Raw genomic sequence first — 16,589 nt, forward strand, 5'->3', positions numbered from 1 at the left:
TGTCGCCCTTGGCCCCTTAACCATGTTGTACATATTCAATAAACCCATTTCTCCCCCACACCTGGCTCTCTCTAGGTCAGTAAGGAAGAAATCCGGGGGGGGGTGTGTCTCTCCTGGGTCTACAGAAGTGGGGCTGGCTGGGAGGGTGAGGATGCCTCACGGAGGAGGGTACCAGATGCTCCTGGTTTGCATCAATGTTGGCTACTCCAAAGTCCCCGATAAAGCCCTATCTAATCTATCATCTTATCATTTTATCTCTGTCATGTATGATCTAATAAATCCATTTATCTATCCAATCATCCATCTTTCTACATCTATCATCATCCATCCTCTCTCTCTCTCTCTCTCTTTTATTTATTTATTTATTTGTTTGTTTCAATTTGTATACCGCCCTTCTCCAACAGGACTCAGGGCGGTGAACAGCCAAAATAAAAAACAGAACATACAAAATTTAAAAACAGTTTAAAATAATAAAATATTTTTGGCCGCAATTTAAAACAAACCCAATTAAAATCAATTAAATTTAACCCAAAAACTGTGGGATCAAGTCAGCCCGGCTAGTTGAAATAAGTTTTCAGGGCCCGACGAAAAGTCTAGAGGTCTGGTATTGTACGTATCTCTTATGTCTATATCTTCATCTTTTAACAACTCCATAATCCCTTGTGGGGTGGAGTCTGGGCAGCTGAATGTAGCTAGCAGAGTATTTTAATGGCCGATGCCCTTCCTGTCGCCAATGCAATCTTTGATATCTGTATCTATCTATCTACCAGTATCTATCTATCTATCTATCTATCTATCTATCTATCTATCTATCTATCTATCTAATCTTCTCTTTTCTGTCTTCTCTACCTATCCATCTGTCATTCTTCTCTTTTCCATCCATCCATCCATCCATTTACCTATCCATTTATCCATCTATCATCTCTCTTCACTATCTTTTATCCATTTATCCATCCATCCATCCAATCTGTCTATCCATCTATCCAATATATTTTCCATCCATTCATCTTTATACAGTCGCCCATCTTGCAGAGCAGGATTATGTGAAAGTTGGGGGTCCCCACTCCCCATTCTGAATTTGCTGAAATCCTAACCCCATCGTTCGTCTTGGGGTTCCTGCCCCTCCGATGTCTTTTCGGGCAATTCTTGCTTTTGAATCTCCCGAAGCTGAATGCTTCCACCAAGCATCCACTTGGTTCTTCATCTTGAATTCGCATAATTCTGCTCCCAACTGTGTTACACACATGCATATCCGCCCCTGCGTTGGCCCTGATTCCAGACCTCCACACTTCTCAGACTACCCCCACATCCACAAGGGAAGGAGGTGCTGAACAAATCCACACCTGCTTGCTACGCCCAGTTTGCTTAATTACGGTTTATTGAATGAAACACAACTGAGAGGGTCTCACCATGTATTCAGACAAAGCCAAACAAATCACAGTTGGGCTTAGCATGACTTCCAACAAGGTCACGGTGCTAGGTAGCATTTCGAAGCAAAGCACCAAGAATGTCTGAAACCAACACTTTCTAAATTGGAGAGTGGGCAGTCAAGTTTGGTCTACAAAAACAGCAGCTGAGAAAACACATTTCCAAACGAGCATCAATAAATAACATATATCTTAAAAAAAAAAAAAATCTGCATACATTGAAATTTCCCCAAGGGCAATTCTAAAACTTAACAAGAGGCGCAAAACTGAAAGTAACAAGAAGACTATAGGTTGCTTAAAAGCAACCCTACTTGCGGATCCTACCGTTAAACTCTGAAAGAATAGAGGAATTCCATCTGCAGAAGTTAAATATGCGTGAATATATTTTGTATAGATATAAAAAAAAACATTCCCCCCCCCCCAAACATCATTCAAAATTTGCTTTTTGGAAGCATCTGGATTTTTCCAAAGGAAGCACAGTTGCTTATTCATACCTGTTGGCTCTCACTTGTTTTTCATGTGCTAACTGCACATCAGTGTAAAATACAACAGGTAGGTTCTAGATCAGATCACACCAGTGCAAAACATAACAGATCTAAGTTCTAGATCAGGGCTCTTCAGACTTGGCAAGTTTAAGACTTGTGGACTTCAACTCCCAGAAGTTTCCCTGGCTGGGCAGTTCTGGGAGTTGAAGTCCACAAGTCTTAAAGGTGCCAAGTTTGGAGACCCCTGTTCTAGGTAAATTCAGGGGTCCTGGCCGAAGGAAAACCTGAGAGTACAGACTACGTTTCTGCTCACCAATGCAGTTGCATTTTATCTGCACATTAGGCCTGAAACCAAACTTGTAGTTCACCGTAATTCCGACTTGTTGAAACCAGCTAGTTTTACAAGTCTTGAGTTGAAACTTACTAACATCAACAATCCCATAATTTGAGGAACGAAATCGAAAACAAGATCTCGCTGGAATTTGCTCCTATCCGTTGGCTGGAGGGATCTTCGGTTGCCCAGGCCAGTCTACCTGCAAAAAGTGTCCGCCAGCTGCTTTTGAGGCCACTTGCTCAAATCCCGAATATTCAGGTGGGTGTATAGTTGGAGCTTTGCACTCTGATAAGTTGTGGCTTGAACCTGGGTGAGGAAAAGAGAAGCAAACGTTGAGTATCTCTTTCTCAAACTTGGCCACTTTAAGAGGTGTGATCTTCCACTCCCAGAATTCCCCAGCCAGCATTAAAGTCTAGGCATCTTAGAAAAATGCTGGCTGGGGAATTCTGGGAGAGGAAGATCACACCTCTTTAAGTGGCCAAGGTTGAAAAACAGAAATCTAAGAGGAACATTCAAGAGATACTCAACTTGGGGGTCCACCTTCATTGATCCAAAAAGCAAAAGGCCACATTGACTGGTGAAAACTGTACAAGCATTTGCTTAACCATGGTTTCTTGAATTAGCCTTCCTCCCCAAAGGAGAGGAAGTCCACCCCTCCTAAAGTGGCCAAGTTTGAGAAACACTAGGAGGAAAGTTCAAGAGATACTCAATCTGAGGTCCTTGACTCAGGAAACAAACAAAGAATTCACACTGACCGGTGAAAACCATACAAGCATTTGTTTAATCATGGTTTCTTGAATTAGATCACCTCAAAGAGAGGAAGTCTACCCCTCTTAAAATTACCAGGTTTGAGAAACATAGCCTAAGAGGAATGTTCAAGAGCTACTCAACTTGAGATCCATCTTAAATCAAGAAGCAAGCAAAGGACTCATAGTGACCGGTGAAAACTGTACAAGCATTTGCTTAACCATGGTTTCTTGAATTAAATCCACCAAAGGTGGGATTGTGTGTACAATGCATTAAACCACAATCAAACCATTCCTGTGGAGAGACCTGAAGGATGGAGATCAGAGTCAAAGGTTCACCTTGGCTTCATGATACATGGATAGCAACATCAGGTCCTCCCTCTTCATCTCCTGGGCCACCTTCCTGAAGGATTTCAACATGGCGGCCTTACAAAGCCGGCTAGGTCGGGACCCGCCTCCCGGATTTGCAATGCTGGGAGGAAAAACAGAGTAACAAGAGTCGGAAGGGACCTTGGAGGTCTTCTAGTCCAACCCCCTGCTTAGCAGGAAACCCTACGCCATTTCAGACAAATGGTTGTCTAATCTCTTCTTAAAAACCTCCATTGTGGAGGACCTGGAGTGAATCTTTGGACTCTCTAAGACAGTGGTTCTTTACTCTGGCAGCTTTCAGATGCGTGGACTTCAATTCCCAGAATTCTAAGGAATTCTTGGAGTGGAAGTCCACACATTTTCAAGCTACCAAGGTTGAGAAACACTGGACTAAGAGATGGCAGAAATGTAGAATTCTGAAAATTGAAACTTCTCCATCTTGTCTTTAATTGTCAACAGAGACCCATGTCTTCAATATTTAAAGGGTTAAGTGATTAAGTAAATGTTTCCTGTTCAAACAGATGGCTTACAAGAATGGCTCTTCAGTTAGCAGATTTTTGGAATGACAGATCCCTGACTTCCTTGGAGAACATGGCTTAGGCTGTGAGGGAATAATTGTGTAGTGATGGGTATGCAGAATTTTTAACAGTGGGGTATCAAAATAATATTGTCACAGAGTGCCTTCAGTTCACAGAGTATGCTAAGCCCGAGCTTGTATTAATCGTAGTTTGTCCAAGGTTACAATGGATCGTGTTGGGGCTAAAACCACTGTAAAGAGTAGATTTCTACATGAGCCACATTCAAGTCAAACCGAAGTCAATCTCAAATCAATCCTAAATCAATCTCATCAATTCCAAATCAATTTTATCAATTCCAAATCAATTTTATCAATCCCAAATCAGTCTTGTCAATCCCAAATCAATTTTGTCAATCCCAAATCAATCTTGTCAATCCCAAATCAATTTTGTCAATTCCAAATCAGTCTTGTCATATTTCAAATCAGTCTTGTCAATCACCAATCAATCCCAAGTCAATCTCCAATCAATCCCAAATCAATCTCCAAGTTCATCTCCTCAATCCCAAATCAATCATCCTAAATCAAACTCAACCACCCAACCAGCACAGACTAATCTTGGGTCTCCCCCAGCCCTCAACCCCTTCCACTCACTCCCTTTCGGCCTTCCCAACAGCTCCGTTCACACATTCCAGCATCTCGTCTCCTGTGCACCAGTTCAGACTCAGCGAGCTGCATTCTGACGGGGAGCTGAGAGGGGTCGCGGGGGGACCTGCGAAGAGGTAGATCTTCTTGTGGCCATACGGTTTGGGCAAGCCATCCTCCGGTCCCAGCTGCACACGCTCGTTAAGGACCGTATAGAGAATGTCGCGGCTGTGATAAGGGTCAGCTAAAAATGGAGAAGTCCAAAAGTGACAAGAGAGAGAAAACACAGGTCATAGCAACTTCGTACAGTCCTCAACTTACGACCACAGTCTAACGTATTCGATATTCACCTAGGACAATGCTGGTAATGTACACGGGATGAAGGAAGTGGCTGAGCAGGGCTCCTTGGACCCCCAGGACGGTCCAGCGGGTCAGCTTGTCACTGCCAGAGGCACAGTAGACGTGGGTGGACATGGTGGGGCTGCAATCCGAGACAGGCTTCAGCTGCCCTTTGACACTGACGTGCAGATCGACCGAAGGGCTGGACTTCAGCAAAGGGGTGCTGGGAGGAAGCAAAGGCAGAAAAGAGGGCACAAATATTGGATCGACAAAAATGTCCTGATCCCCAAAATTCTGAGCTTGCCGGAATGGTTCCAACCGACACGTCGTTCATGCCGACACGGGAAGGATGCCGGTTGGAGCAGCAACTTGGTCGGAGATCTAAATGCAGGCATTCCTCCACTTACAACCATTCGTTTAGTGACTGTTCGAAGTTACAACCGCACTAAAAAAAGGGAGGGACGAGTGTTTTTCACACTTATGACCGTTACAGCATCCCCACGGTCAGCTGTACTGATGTCACCTATGACAACTGCAGTGTCCTGGGATCACTGCAACCTTCGGACAAGCCAAGTCAATGGGGGAAGCCAGATCTGCTTAACGACTCTGCTGGCTGGGGAATTCTGGGAACTGAAGTCCACTCGTCTCAAAGGCTGAGAAAGGCTGGCCTACATTCACCTCCCGTTTGAGTCAGAATCAAAGTCCCAGATTCGGTTTCTATCGTATCTTCTAAAAACTGGAACGACGTATTTCCTGGCTACGTCAACAACACCCACCCCGGTCTGGTCCGATCCCCTTTTTCCACCCCTGACCCGCTCCGGACCCTGCCCCAGCGTTCCCACGACACTCACTGGAGTTTCTTCACTGCTCCGTGCGGCATCTGGCTCAGGTAGAGGTGCAGGTAGCACCGGGGCTTCAACCTTAGGTGTTCCCCATCTTCCACCCGGCAAAAGATGCCCTGTTCGAACTCGGCCGGATCCTGGCTGCAGCACAGCAGGAGCTGCTTGTAAAAATATCTGAGGACGGAGCAGAATCAAAGGGGGGAATCGTGGGGTGACACATATTGGGGGGGGGGACGGGGGTTATTCAATAGGACCTCCCATTAAACAGGGACCACAACAGCCCAACCGCATCATCAAAGAACTACAGATACTTCGTGACTTACAACAATTTGTTTAGTGACCATTCAAAATTAAAATGCTGCTGGAAAAAGTGACTTACGACTGTTTCTCACATTTATGACCATGGCACCATCCCCAGGGTCACGTGATCAAAATTCGGACGCTTGGCAAGTGGCTCATAGTATGACCGTTGCAGCAGTTCCAGGGATACACAGTCAGACGCTTGGCAACCGACTCGTATTTATGACAGCTGCAGTGTGCTGGGGTCATGTCATCCCCTTTTGTGACCAAAGTCAATGGGGAAGCCAGAGTCGTTTAACTGCCGTGTTCCTTAGAGGGATTCACTCAACAACTGTGGCCATGAAGGTCCTAAAGTGAGGCAGAACTCACTCTGTCTCGCTTAGCAACCGAAGTGCTGGGCTCGATTGCTGTCGTAAGTCGAGGACTCCCTACAGAAGGGGGGCATCTCAGCCTGGGTCCTTCTCTCTCTTCCTTCCTCAAATCCAGGGGTGCTACTGGGGAGGGAGCAGGGGTGGGTGGGGGCCTTACCTCATCAGGGCTCGGCGAGCCACCACCAGGCCATGGAGGTCGTGGACTTTCCGGCCATCAAATTCCATCCAGCCGTCAGAGCAAACGTCTCCCGTCCCCAGGGCCACCAGCTCGTACGTCTCTTTGCAGGGGCCCTGGCTGTCGGCCACCTCTTCAAAGAAAATTTGATTTATTTCATTTAGTGCACGGCATCGACAGAACACTAATAAAACACCTCATACATACAAGCACAAACAGAACAATCAATCGGTGGAACAACAGAAGTTGCGAATGCTCCAACACTGGAAGTTTTTAAGAAGAGATTGGGCAACCATCGGTCTGAAATGGTAGTGAGTTTCCTGCCTAAGCAGGGGGTTGGACTAGATGACCTCCAAGGTCCCTTCCGACTCGGTTATTCTAATTCTATTCTCTATTATTTTCTATATTCTGTTCTGTTCTGTTCTATTCTCAGCATTTACATGGATGCAAAGCCTCTGGACAATACAATAAACAAGACGAAATGTTAAAGTAGGGTAAAACCATGATAAAATTAGGGCGCTGCAGCATTTCAACAGGATAGATGCTATACAGGCAGACCACAATTGAGCCCAAAATTTCTGTTACTAAGCGAGACATTAGATGAGTGAGTTGTGCCCCATTTTATGACCTTTCTTGCCGCAGTTGTTAAGCGAATCCCTGCAGTTGTTAAGTTAGAAACATGGTTGCTATGTGAATCTGGCTTCCCCCACTGACTTGGCTTGTCAGAAGGTCGCAAAACGGGATCACGGGACTCCCCGGGACACAGCAACCGTCATAAATATGAGTCAGGTGCCAAAGGTCTGAAGTTTGATCCTGTGACCACGGAGAGGCTGCAACGGTCGTAAGTGTGAAAAAACATTCCTAGGTCACTTTTTTCAGCGCCATTATTAACTTCCAACAGTCACTACACGAATGGTCGTAAGTCAAGGACTATCTGTGGTTGAACGTCTAAGGGAATGGACCGTCTATCTGCTTGCGAGGGAAGAGAGGAGACTGTGGGGCCATGCAAGGGAGAAGGTGAACTTGGCCGGGCATTGGGGTGACCCTACGGTGGGGCTGACCCTTCGGCCGAGATGGCCATGAAGACCCCAAATGGGCCGCCCTCCAAAAGCAAACCGGGGCTCACCTCGCTCCAGGATGAAGGCCGCCACGTTGCCCAAACAGTTGTGGTAGGCCGGCTGTTCCGCGAGAAGCATTTCACACACCGTTTTGGTGATGGTTGCGCATCGGTCTTGATGGAAGGATTCTGGGGAAGGAAGACCAGAAGGTGGATCAGGCTGGACACCTGCTCAGTCCACTGGGGGAGGAAGAGGAAGAGGAGGAGGAGAAAGAGGAGGAGGAGGAAGAGGACGAAGAAGAGGAGGAAGAGGAGAAGGGAGGAGGAGGAGGAAGAGGAAGAAGAGGAGGAGAGAAAGGAGGAGGAAGAGAAAGTGCTGGAGGAAGAGGAGGAGAAAGAGAAGGAGGAGGAGAAAGAGGAAGAGGAGGAGGAAGAGGAAGAGGAAGAGGAGGAGGGGAGAAAGAGGAGAAGGAGGAAGAGAAAGGAAGAGGAGAGAAAGGAGGAGGAGGAAGAGAAAGAGGAGGAGGAAGGAGGAGAAAGAGGAGGAGGAGGAGAAAAGAGGAGGAAGAAGAGGAGGAGGAGAAAGAGAAGAAGGAAGAAGAGGAGGAGGAGGAAGAGTGTTACAGATTTTGCAAAGCTTCTAACAAGGAGAAAATCTCAAGAGGCAGCTAGCAATGAAAGCCACATGGAATTGGGCATACAGGTGGAGCTCGACTTAAGCCACAAGAGAGCCCCAAATTTCTGTGGCTAAGCAAGGCAGCTAAAAGAGTTTTGACCCATTTTACAACCGTTCTTGCCACTGCAGTTGTTAAGCGAATCCGGCTTCCCCTTGCTTGTTTGTCACAAAAAAGGGGATCACGTGACATTCTGGGACACTGCCACCCTTCGTAAATCCGAGTCAGTGGCCAAGTGTCTGAATTCTGATCCTGTGACCAAGGGGAGGCTGCAACGGTCGTTAACGCTGAAAAAAAGGGTCCCAACTCACTTTTTGTCAGTTGTAACTTGGAACGGTCACTAAAGAACTAAATGGTTGTAATTTGAGGACTGCCTATAATAAATAAAACTCCCCAACACTGTGCATTTTTTCAGGGCAGTCATTGTCTTTTCCTTTCTCTTAAATCAGAGTTTCTCAACCTTGGCCGCTGGACGATGGGTGGACTTCAACTCCCAGAATTCCCCAGCCAGCAGAGCTGGCTGGGGAATTCTGGGAGTTGAAGTCCACCCATCGTTCAGCGGCCAAGGTTGAGAAACACTGTCTTAAATGTTCAACTTGGGGTGTGCAGCCCTCTGCAACACACACACACACACACACACACACACAGAGCTGTTAACCTCTCCCTCCCTCCTTTAAATTCCAAACTATCTGAACCTGCACTTTGCAAACTTTCCTGATCGCTCAACGTGCAAGTTGCCACTCGGGACGCCTGCAGTGGGGCTTCCACGAGTTGGGGGCGCTGCATTCAAGCCCCCCCACCCACCTATTGCCGGTCTCTCTGCCCACCCACCCACCCCCCCATCCTCGGAGCCCCCCTCCCCTCCCAGCCCCCATTTGCACCCAGCAGCGCCCACCTCTCTCTGCAGCCTCCGGGGGCAGGTCCAGACTTTCCGGGGCGCAAGGTTGGAGCTGCTGCTCCTCCTTCCAGGATGGGGGGCTCTGGCTCGGCCCTTGACAGGAGGGGGGCGCAAGGCTCTCTTCCTGGCAGTTTGCACCCTCCATTCCTTCCCCCCACCCCTCTTTTCCTGCAAAAGGGGACGAGAAGCACCAATTTTAGACGCTGCAATTTTCACTACCGGCGGCGTTGAAAATGGCAAGCCAGGTGAAGCTGGGTGGGACGTCAACTCCCAGAATTCCCCAGCCAGATGTGGCTGACTGGGAGGGGGGGCAGAAGGAGGGGCGCCCGGCCACCCGTCGGGCCAGGGAGCAGCGCGTGCGGAGGGCGCCCGGTTGCAACAGGTGGCGGGAGCGGAGCCTGGGTAGGCGCGGCCGGGAGGGGCGTGTCTGGGGAAGAGGTCTGACCACGCCCCTCCTTCCCGGGGGGAGGGGATCCACTCTGCTCCCCCACCAGCCAATCAGGAGCTCGGATCCTCTTGCTGCCTTGCAATTGGAGCCCCCACTCCCCTCCACCGGCTGGAGCGCTTTGCAAACTGCTCCTAAGGTGATCCAGGCGGGGGCTCCAACTTGGAAGCCCCCCGTTAAGAAAGGCACTCTCAGAGGGGTCTCTTGGGGGTCTCATCGGGGATGGCTCCAGGCGATGTTGGCTTTGCAGGGAGGCTGGGAGCTGCAGCGCTTCTCAAGCTTGGCAGCTCCAAAGGCTGGACTTCAACTCCCAGAATCCCCCAGCCAACTGATCTTGAACCTGAAGTGGGGGGATGGGTAGGAACTAAGAGCCTTGGTAGTACAATGGTCTAAAGCACCCTGTTATTAGGATCAGCTGCCTGCAATTACTGCAGGTTCGAATCTCGCCAGGCTCAAGGTTGACTCAGCCTTCCATCCTTTCTAAGGTAGGTAAATTGAGGACCCAGATTGTGGGGGCAATAAGCTGACTTTGTATAAATATACAAAAGTATGAAGGCTATTGCTTAACGTACTGTAAGCCGCCCTGAGTCCCCAGAGAAGGGCGGCATATAAATCAAATTTAAAAAAAATAAAACTTCCAAATTCTTTTTTGCAAGCTTTCCTGAAAATGTTGCACATTTTCTTTTTTAAAAAAAAAACCCCTAAAATATCAAGGTAATAGTTATTTTCATTATTCCCACCCCAAAAAAGACACCAGGGTGTTAAAGAGTGTTTATTAAATCCGTTTATTCTAATTTTCCTCAGCTAAGCAGCTCCCCTTTGCCATATTCTTCAGGATTGGAAGATTTCCTTTTTTCCCCATGTTTAAATACAATAAAGTATGAAAAATCAAAAGAATCGGTGAAGGGAGATTGGCAGTTTTCCCACCTGGGCAGCTACATTGCCTTACACCAAGAATATTCCTATTTCGCTTAGCAACAGAAAGTTTGGTCGTAGGTCAAGGACTACCTAGCATTTTCAAGAACGCCTTTGAACCTGCTATTATAACCGGCCACGTGTGGCAAATGGATTTAGTAGTGAGGGTTCCACAGTTGGCCACGGAGAGGCTTCAAATCCTCCAGACTTCGGTGGAGAGGGAAGAAATGGATGGTTGGCCGTCTGTGGAGTCCGTTGATGGAAACACCCCGGCTGAGGATGATGGGTTTTCGTCCAGTCTCTCTCGCCTCCAGCTGATCTCTCTCGGACCATCACGGGCAGGGGTGGCGGGGATCCTTCTGATTGGGAGGTACGTATAAGATCCCCCTCTGAGCCCTGCAGGGCTGGTAAGGGGAGATGCCCACGGGGGGCTCTGCCACGCAGCCCGTGGAGAAGTTGCTGAAGAGGGAAACCTTGATTTGGACGAGCAGCTGCCGCCCCTACGAACAAAGAGGGAAGAGTCAAGAGGGCCGCGCTGGAAGAGGCCCGCACTGCAGGGAGGGTAGCAAACCCACCTGCCCGTCCGTCACACACTGCAGCTGGAACCGGGGTCCCAGGAGGGGCTCCAGGCCATCCACGAAGGTGCTGAGCTGGGGAGAAGAGAGGGTGGAAAGGGAGGGGGAGTCAGGGAAGAGAGACCCAGCAATTCTGGGGGTGATGACTCCAACGCCCCCCCTTTGCAGCTAAGAAACCCACCCACCCAGACCCAGTCAATTTGAAAGATAAGTCTAGCATTATGACGACATGTAGTCCTCAATTTATGACCTTCGTTGCTAAGAACAGCAGTTGCTGAGTGAGCTTTGCCCCATTTTGCAGCCTATCTTGCTGCCACCATAGTGAGTCATGGCAGTTGTTAAGTTAGCAACACGGTTGTTGAGTGAATCTGGTTTCCCCATTGACTTTGCTTGTCGGACGGTCGCAAAAGGGGATTACGCGACCCCCGGGACACTGCGACCGTCATAACTATGAGTCAGTTGTCAAGCATCCAAATTTACAAACTTACAAACATTGGTTTAGTGACTGAAGTTACAACAGCGCTGAAAAAAAAGTGACTTATGACCTGTCCTCACACTTATGACCGGTCCTCACACTTAGGACTGTTGCAATAGCCCCATAGTCAGTTGATCAAAGCTTGGCACGCAGCCTGGTTGCAAAATCTTTGAGGTCATGTGATCCCCATTTGCGACTTTCCCAGCGGTTTCCGACAAGCAACGTTAAGAAGGGAAGCCGGATTCACTTAGCGACCAAGTGATTCAAACAAGAGGCTATTTCGGCCATATTCTGCAGACCCTCAATTCTTGGGAAGTGAAGGAAAAAAATGGGTACCTGGTAACTCTGCCGGCAGGAGGGAATAATCTCAACCTTTTCAAAAGCCCTGCAATTAAAAAAAAGGAAGCAAAACGGAGCTAATTAATGGAAAGGCAGAATAATTTTGGCTTTATTTGAGATTTTAAAACTGGACTTTACAAGTTAAGCCTCTTCATGGCTGAGATTCCTAGTTAAGCTGAACGGAGCCCTCGTCTCCCTAAAGCAGCACCCTGCAGCCCCTTTGGCCAGATCATATTTATTTAATCTTATTTATTATTTAATCTTATTTATTATTTAATCTTATTTATTAATCAAATTTGTGCAATCCAGCTCAACTCCGAGGAGGAACAAGGCATAATTTGATATTGTAAACTGCCCACAATCATTGCACAGGAAATGTGCAGCAAATGAACTTCATAGTAAAATAAAATAGAGCCTTGGTAGTACAGTGGTTTAATGCACCCTGTTATTAACACAGCTGCCTGCAATTTCTGCAGGTTCGAATCTTACCAGGCTCAAGGTTGACTCAGCCTTCCATCCTTTCAAAGGTAGGTAAATTGAGGACCCAGTTTGTGGGGGCAATAAGCTGACTTTGTATAAATATACCAAAGTATGAAGGCTATTGCTTAACGCATTGTAAGCCACCCTGAGTCTCCGGAGAAGGGCGGCATATAAATCAAATTAAAATAATAATAATAATAATTTGAGTCCTGGTGACTGTATGCATCCAGGGTGGGGGTATGCTGTGAACCCCTGTTTTCCATAACCATGATTTCCTAAACAAACCAAGATGGGCTGCAATCTTACAACTTGCTCTTCTAAAAGCCAGCAAACGACCTAGGATGAGGGAATCTGGCCCTTTAAGGCTGCACCACCTGCATTTCCAGCTAAGTCACCCTTTATTATTTCTGGGTTGAGAGATGGGGGAGCTGGAAGTGGAGCCCCCAGGGCAGACGGGATTATTTAACCCAGATTTTCAAGATAACCAGAGCAACTCGACAATTTTCCCTTTAAAAGAAGCCAACTTTAAATTTCTGCTTCAAATTCCCGTGAAAGTCGGGGTCCCCTTGGAACCCCCTTTTTTTCTGGGTCACCTGTCAATATTGTATTTGGCGTGCAGGAAGAGCGCAGCCCCGAAGAATTTCTTCGGACTATTCAGGGTTTCGATGCAACCACCGCAAGTTCCGTGTTTTTCCCATTCTTTCTCCCTGGAAGAAGAGAAACGTTCATGGAGGATATTTCTAGAGGTAGTCCTCGACTTACGACCGTTCATTTAGTGACCATTCCGCCCCTTCCTCACACTTACAACTGTTACTGCATCCCTCACGATCACATGATCAAATACACATAGTCACGTGGTTTTAAAAGGGTTGCAGCGTCCCGGCCTCATGTGATTGTCATTCGTGATGACAATCAGAATCAATTGGGGGGGACGATTGGATTCACTTAATGACTGCATGATTTGTTTAACAACCGCAGGATTTGTTTAACGATCATAGCCAAAAAAAGGTTGCAAAATTGGATTCACTCCACAAGTCTCTTGCTTAGCAATGGAAATTCCAGTCATAAATCAAGGACTGCAGCTTTCTAGCAGCTACGTAGTTCTAAGATGTGTGGACTTCAACTCCCAGAATTCCCCATGCTGGGAGTTGAAGTCCACACATCTTAAAGGGGCCACGGACGGCTGAGAAACCCTGGATGAAAGGACCTATGTCCAGGGGTGAAATCCAGCAGGTTCTGACAGGTTCTGGAGAACCGGTAGCGGAAATTTTGAGCAGTTCGGAGAACTGGCAAATACCATCTCTGGCTAGCCCCAGAGTGAGGTGGGAATGGAGACTTTGCAGTATCCTTTCCCTGCCACGCCCACCAAGCCATGCCCACCAAGCCACGCCCACAGAAGCAGTATTAAAAAAAAATTGGATTTCACCACTGCCCATGTCCATTATCGCTTCTCCTCTGTCCCCCCCCATCCCCATCCCCACCCCACCCACCATCAACCAGGCGGCCACAGGGTCACCCTTTCCTTCTAACTGGGATTACCAAAACTGGAAGTTACTGAGATTGGTGAAAGTTGGCCAATGACGGTTCAATTCAGGCACCAGGTTCTGTGAGAAGGAGAAAAAATATACATGACTATAGGGACATCAGCCACAGATTTTGTCAGAATAATAGAGGGACCTTGGAGGTCTTCTAGTCCAACCCCCCCCCCCCGCTCAAGCAGGAGACCTTGTGCCAGAGGTATCCAATCTTGGCCACTTTAAGACCTGTGGACTTCAACTCCCAGAATTCCCCAGCCAGCTGTGGAGTTGAAATCCACAGGTCCTAAAGGGGTCAAGGTTGGACACCCCTGTCTAATCCCATTCCAGATAAATGATTGTCCAATCTCTTCTAAAAAACCTCCAGTGATGAAGCACCCACAACTTCTGGTGGCAAACTGTTCCACTGGTTAATTGTCTTCACTGTGAGGAAGTTTCTCCTTAATTCCAGGTTGTTTCTCTCCTTGATTAGCTTCCCTCCTTTGTTTCTTACCCTGCCTTCAGGTGCTTTGGAGAATAGGTTGACTCCCTCCTCTTTGGGGCAGCCCCCACAAATATTGGAAGATGCTATCATGTCATCCTTAGTCCTTCTTTACATTAGACTAGACATCCCCAGTTCCTGCAACCGTTCATTCTATGTTTTATCCTCCAGACCTCTGATCATTTTTGATGCTCTTCTCTGCATGTCATATTAGGGGGCAGGAGATTGGGAAAAAACCCCGCTCCCTTGTTTTGTAGATCCTAGCTCAGACTTAATCTAACTTTGTTGTCACTCTGAATGTACTGAAATTTCACTCCGAAGTGAAATTTCGTTGCATACAGCTCTCAAAGGGTGACCACTTCCAATATACACTGCATAAACCTGACAAATGAATAAATACATATAAAATTATTAAAAAATTGATTAATGGCATATAAAGGCAGAGATCTCTGTAATGGTAGTTTAATACTCTGACGATGTCAGCAGATGGCTGACGAAAGCTTAGTAAAATAAAATTTTAATTCTTTTAAAATTTTAAAATCTTAAGTTCCGGAGTTCGCAGTAAATCTGCTTCTTTTTTTACTAATATACCTGGAACTCGTATTTTTAGAATAGTTTATATAAAATTATGCATATACCTACATATATTATATGACACATATCTTCCCCTTTAGCATGACCTGTAAGATCCTCATCCATGCTATGTTTTTACCAACATCCAGACAGAAAAGTAAGTCTACCTGTTGCGCTACTAAGCCAACATTCAGTTGATCTTCTTTTGTTGAACAAGCTGCGCTGTGCATCCAGGGTTATTGGATAAGAGGACCCGGGCAAAGAGCGAGACTACAATAACAATGAACCTGGTGACGCCCTTAGGAGAAACCTTTACGTACCGTCAGGTCGGAAGGGAAGAGATGCCAATAGGGACAGCATTTCTGGATGTCACTGGGCCTGTGGAGAGAAAGGGTGAAAGCCACGATCCAAAGTTCGGTAGGCATCCCTTTCTCAGCTTCCCTTGGGGAAACTCCATTTCCCAGGGTGCCCTTGGTGGGAGCCATGATGGCCGAAACAGGGGTGGAAGAGGAATTGGGGTTACAGGAAAGGCAGGTGTTTCATTTCAAATGGGAGCAGCTCACCATAATCCATGGATGGTCCAGTTCTTTGCCTTCTTCTCGGACATGACGCAGCCATACTTGCTTGGTAGAGACTTCGAGCAAAAGAGGAAAAGAAATAACATTGTGGGTTCCTTGGTGCTCTCTGACCTTTGTGGCTTTCTTGCAGACGTTTCATGACCCAATTAGGTAACCTGATCAGTGCTAAAGAGAAGTACCAAAGCACTGATGGTGTTCCCTAGTTGGGTCACAAAACGTCTGCAAGGAAACAACCAAGCTCAGAGAGTACCCAGTTCAGCCCTGAGCTACAGATATTCTCTTCAATTGGTAAAAATAAAATTGATACTCTCTTTCCTGTCCTGATAACACTGTCTGATTCACCCGTTAATCCCAAAATCCAACACACACACAGCCCTTGTCCCAGTCCAATCTGAAGATCGTTTCAAAAACGGATGGTCAGTTTGACTTGCCCCTCCCTTCCCTAAGAAAATGTGAGAACTGTGATCCAATCTCATCCTGAAACCTTCCAATGGATGGAGCACCCACAACTCCTGGAGCGAAGCTGTTCCACTGATTGTTCATTAATTGTTGAAATCCAACCCTAGATGAGCTCTTTGGAGGGTGATGCGTTGAGCCCTCCTCTTTGGAAGGAAACCTGGTGGTCTACTCACCACGCAGAAGGAGCTGGGCCACATCTGGACGAAGATCAGGCATTCCCAAGGACAGAGCCTGTGAGAAAAGTCAACCCCTTGATCACTCTGCCTTGGGTTCCCCAGCCCTCGCCCCTTGCAAGGTGTCCCGCCTACCTGGAGTAGTCTTTCTCCGACTTCTCCCACAGCTTCTCAGAGCTCAAGAGGTACAAGAAAGAGCTGGTGTAGAGGAAGCCCAGCGTGGCCCAGCTCAACGACATGTCTGCAAGGGAAGCAGAAGGGGGTCAGAGCAGAGCTGGTCATTTCCTGGCATCCCCTTAGGCCAGGAGACCTCGTGTTCTTCAGAGGCTCAGGAAGAATCGTTGGCTCCAAGAACTTGGAGAAGTTGGCCAAATTGATGAGAATT

The 16,589-nt window shown here is 47.3% G+C and overlaps 2 protein-coding genes across 2 annotated transcripts; both read right to left on the reverse strand.

Moving 5' to 3' along the window:
• Positions 1–2,441: 2,441 nt before the first annotated feature.
• On the reverse strand, positions 2,442–9,321 carry ADAD2 (adenosine deaminase domain containing 2). The gene is made up of 8 exons (XM_070950250.1): positions 9,174–9,321; positions 7,674–7,793; positions 6,530–6,680; positions 5,711–5,875; positions 4,871–5,082; positions 4,530–4,764; positions 3,332–3,464; positions 2,442–2,552 (listed from the first exon to the last, which is right to left on the reverse strand). Exons 1-8 carry the CDS (start codon positions 9,319–9,321, stop codon positions 2,442–2,444), a joined length of 1,275 nt encoding a protein of 424 aa, XP_070806351.1.
• Positions 9,322–10,426: 1,105 nt separating this feature from the next.
• LOC139321271 (ribonuclease T2-like) lies at positions 10,427–16,443 on the reverse strand. Its single transcript, XM_070949939.1, has 9 exons — positions 16,340–16,443; positions 16,205–16,262; positions 15,558–15,628; positions 15,315–15,372; positions 13,945–14,009; positions 12,999–13,112; positions 11,923–11,971; positions 11,112–11,186; positions 10,427–11,036 (listed from the first exon to the last, which is right to left on the reverse strand). The coding sequence occupies exons 1-9, from the start codon at positions 16,441–16,443 to the stop codon at positions 10,869–10,871; spliced, it is 762 nt and encodes a 253-aa protein (XP_070806040.1). The 3' UTR covers positions 10,427–10,868.
• Between the last annotated feature and the right edge of the window lie 146 nt (positions 16,444–16,589).

Source organism: Pituophis catenifer, unplaced genomic scaffold (assembly GCF_029215685.1).
Source record: "Pituophis catenifer annectens isolate HBS135680 unplaced genomic scaffold, rPitCat1.0.hap2 SCAF_9, whole genome shotgun sequence".
Classification (NCBI taxonomy): Eukaryota; Metazoa; Chordata; class Lepidosauria; order Squamata; family Colubridae; genus Pituophis; species Pituophis catenifer.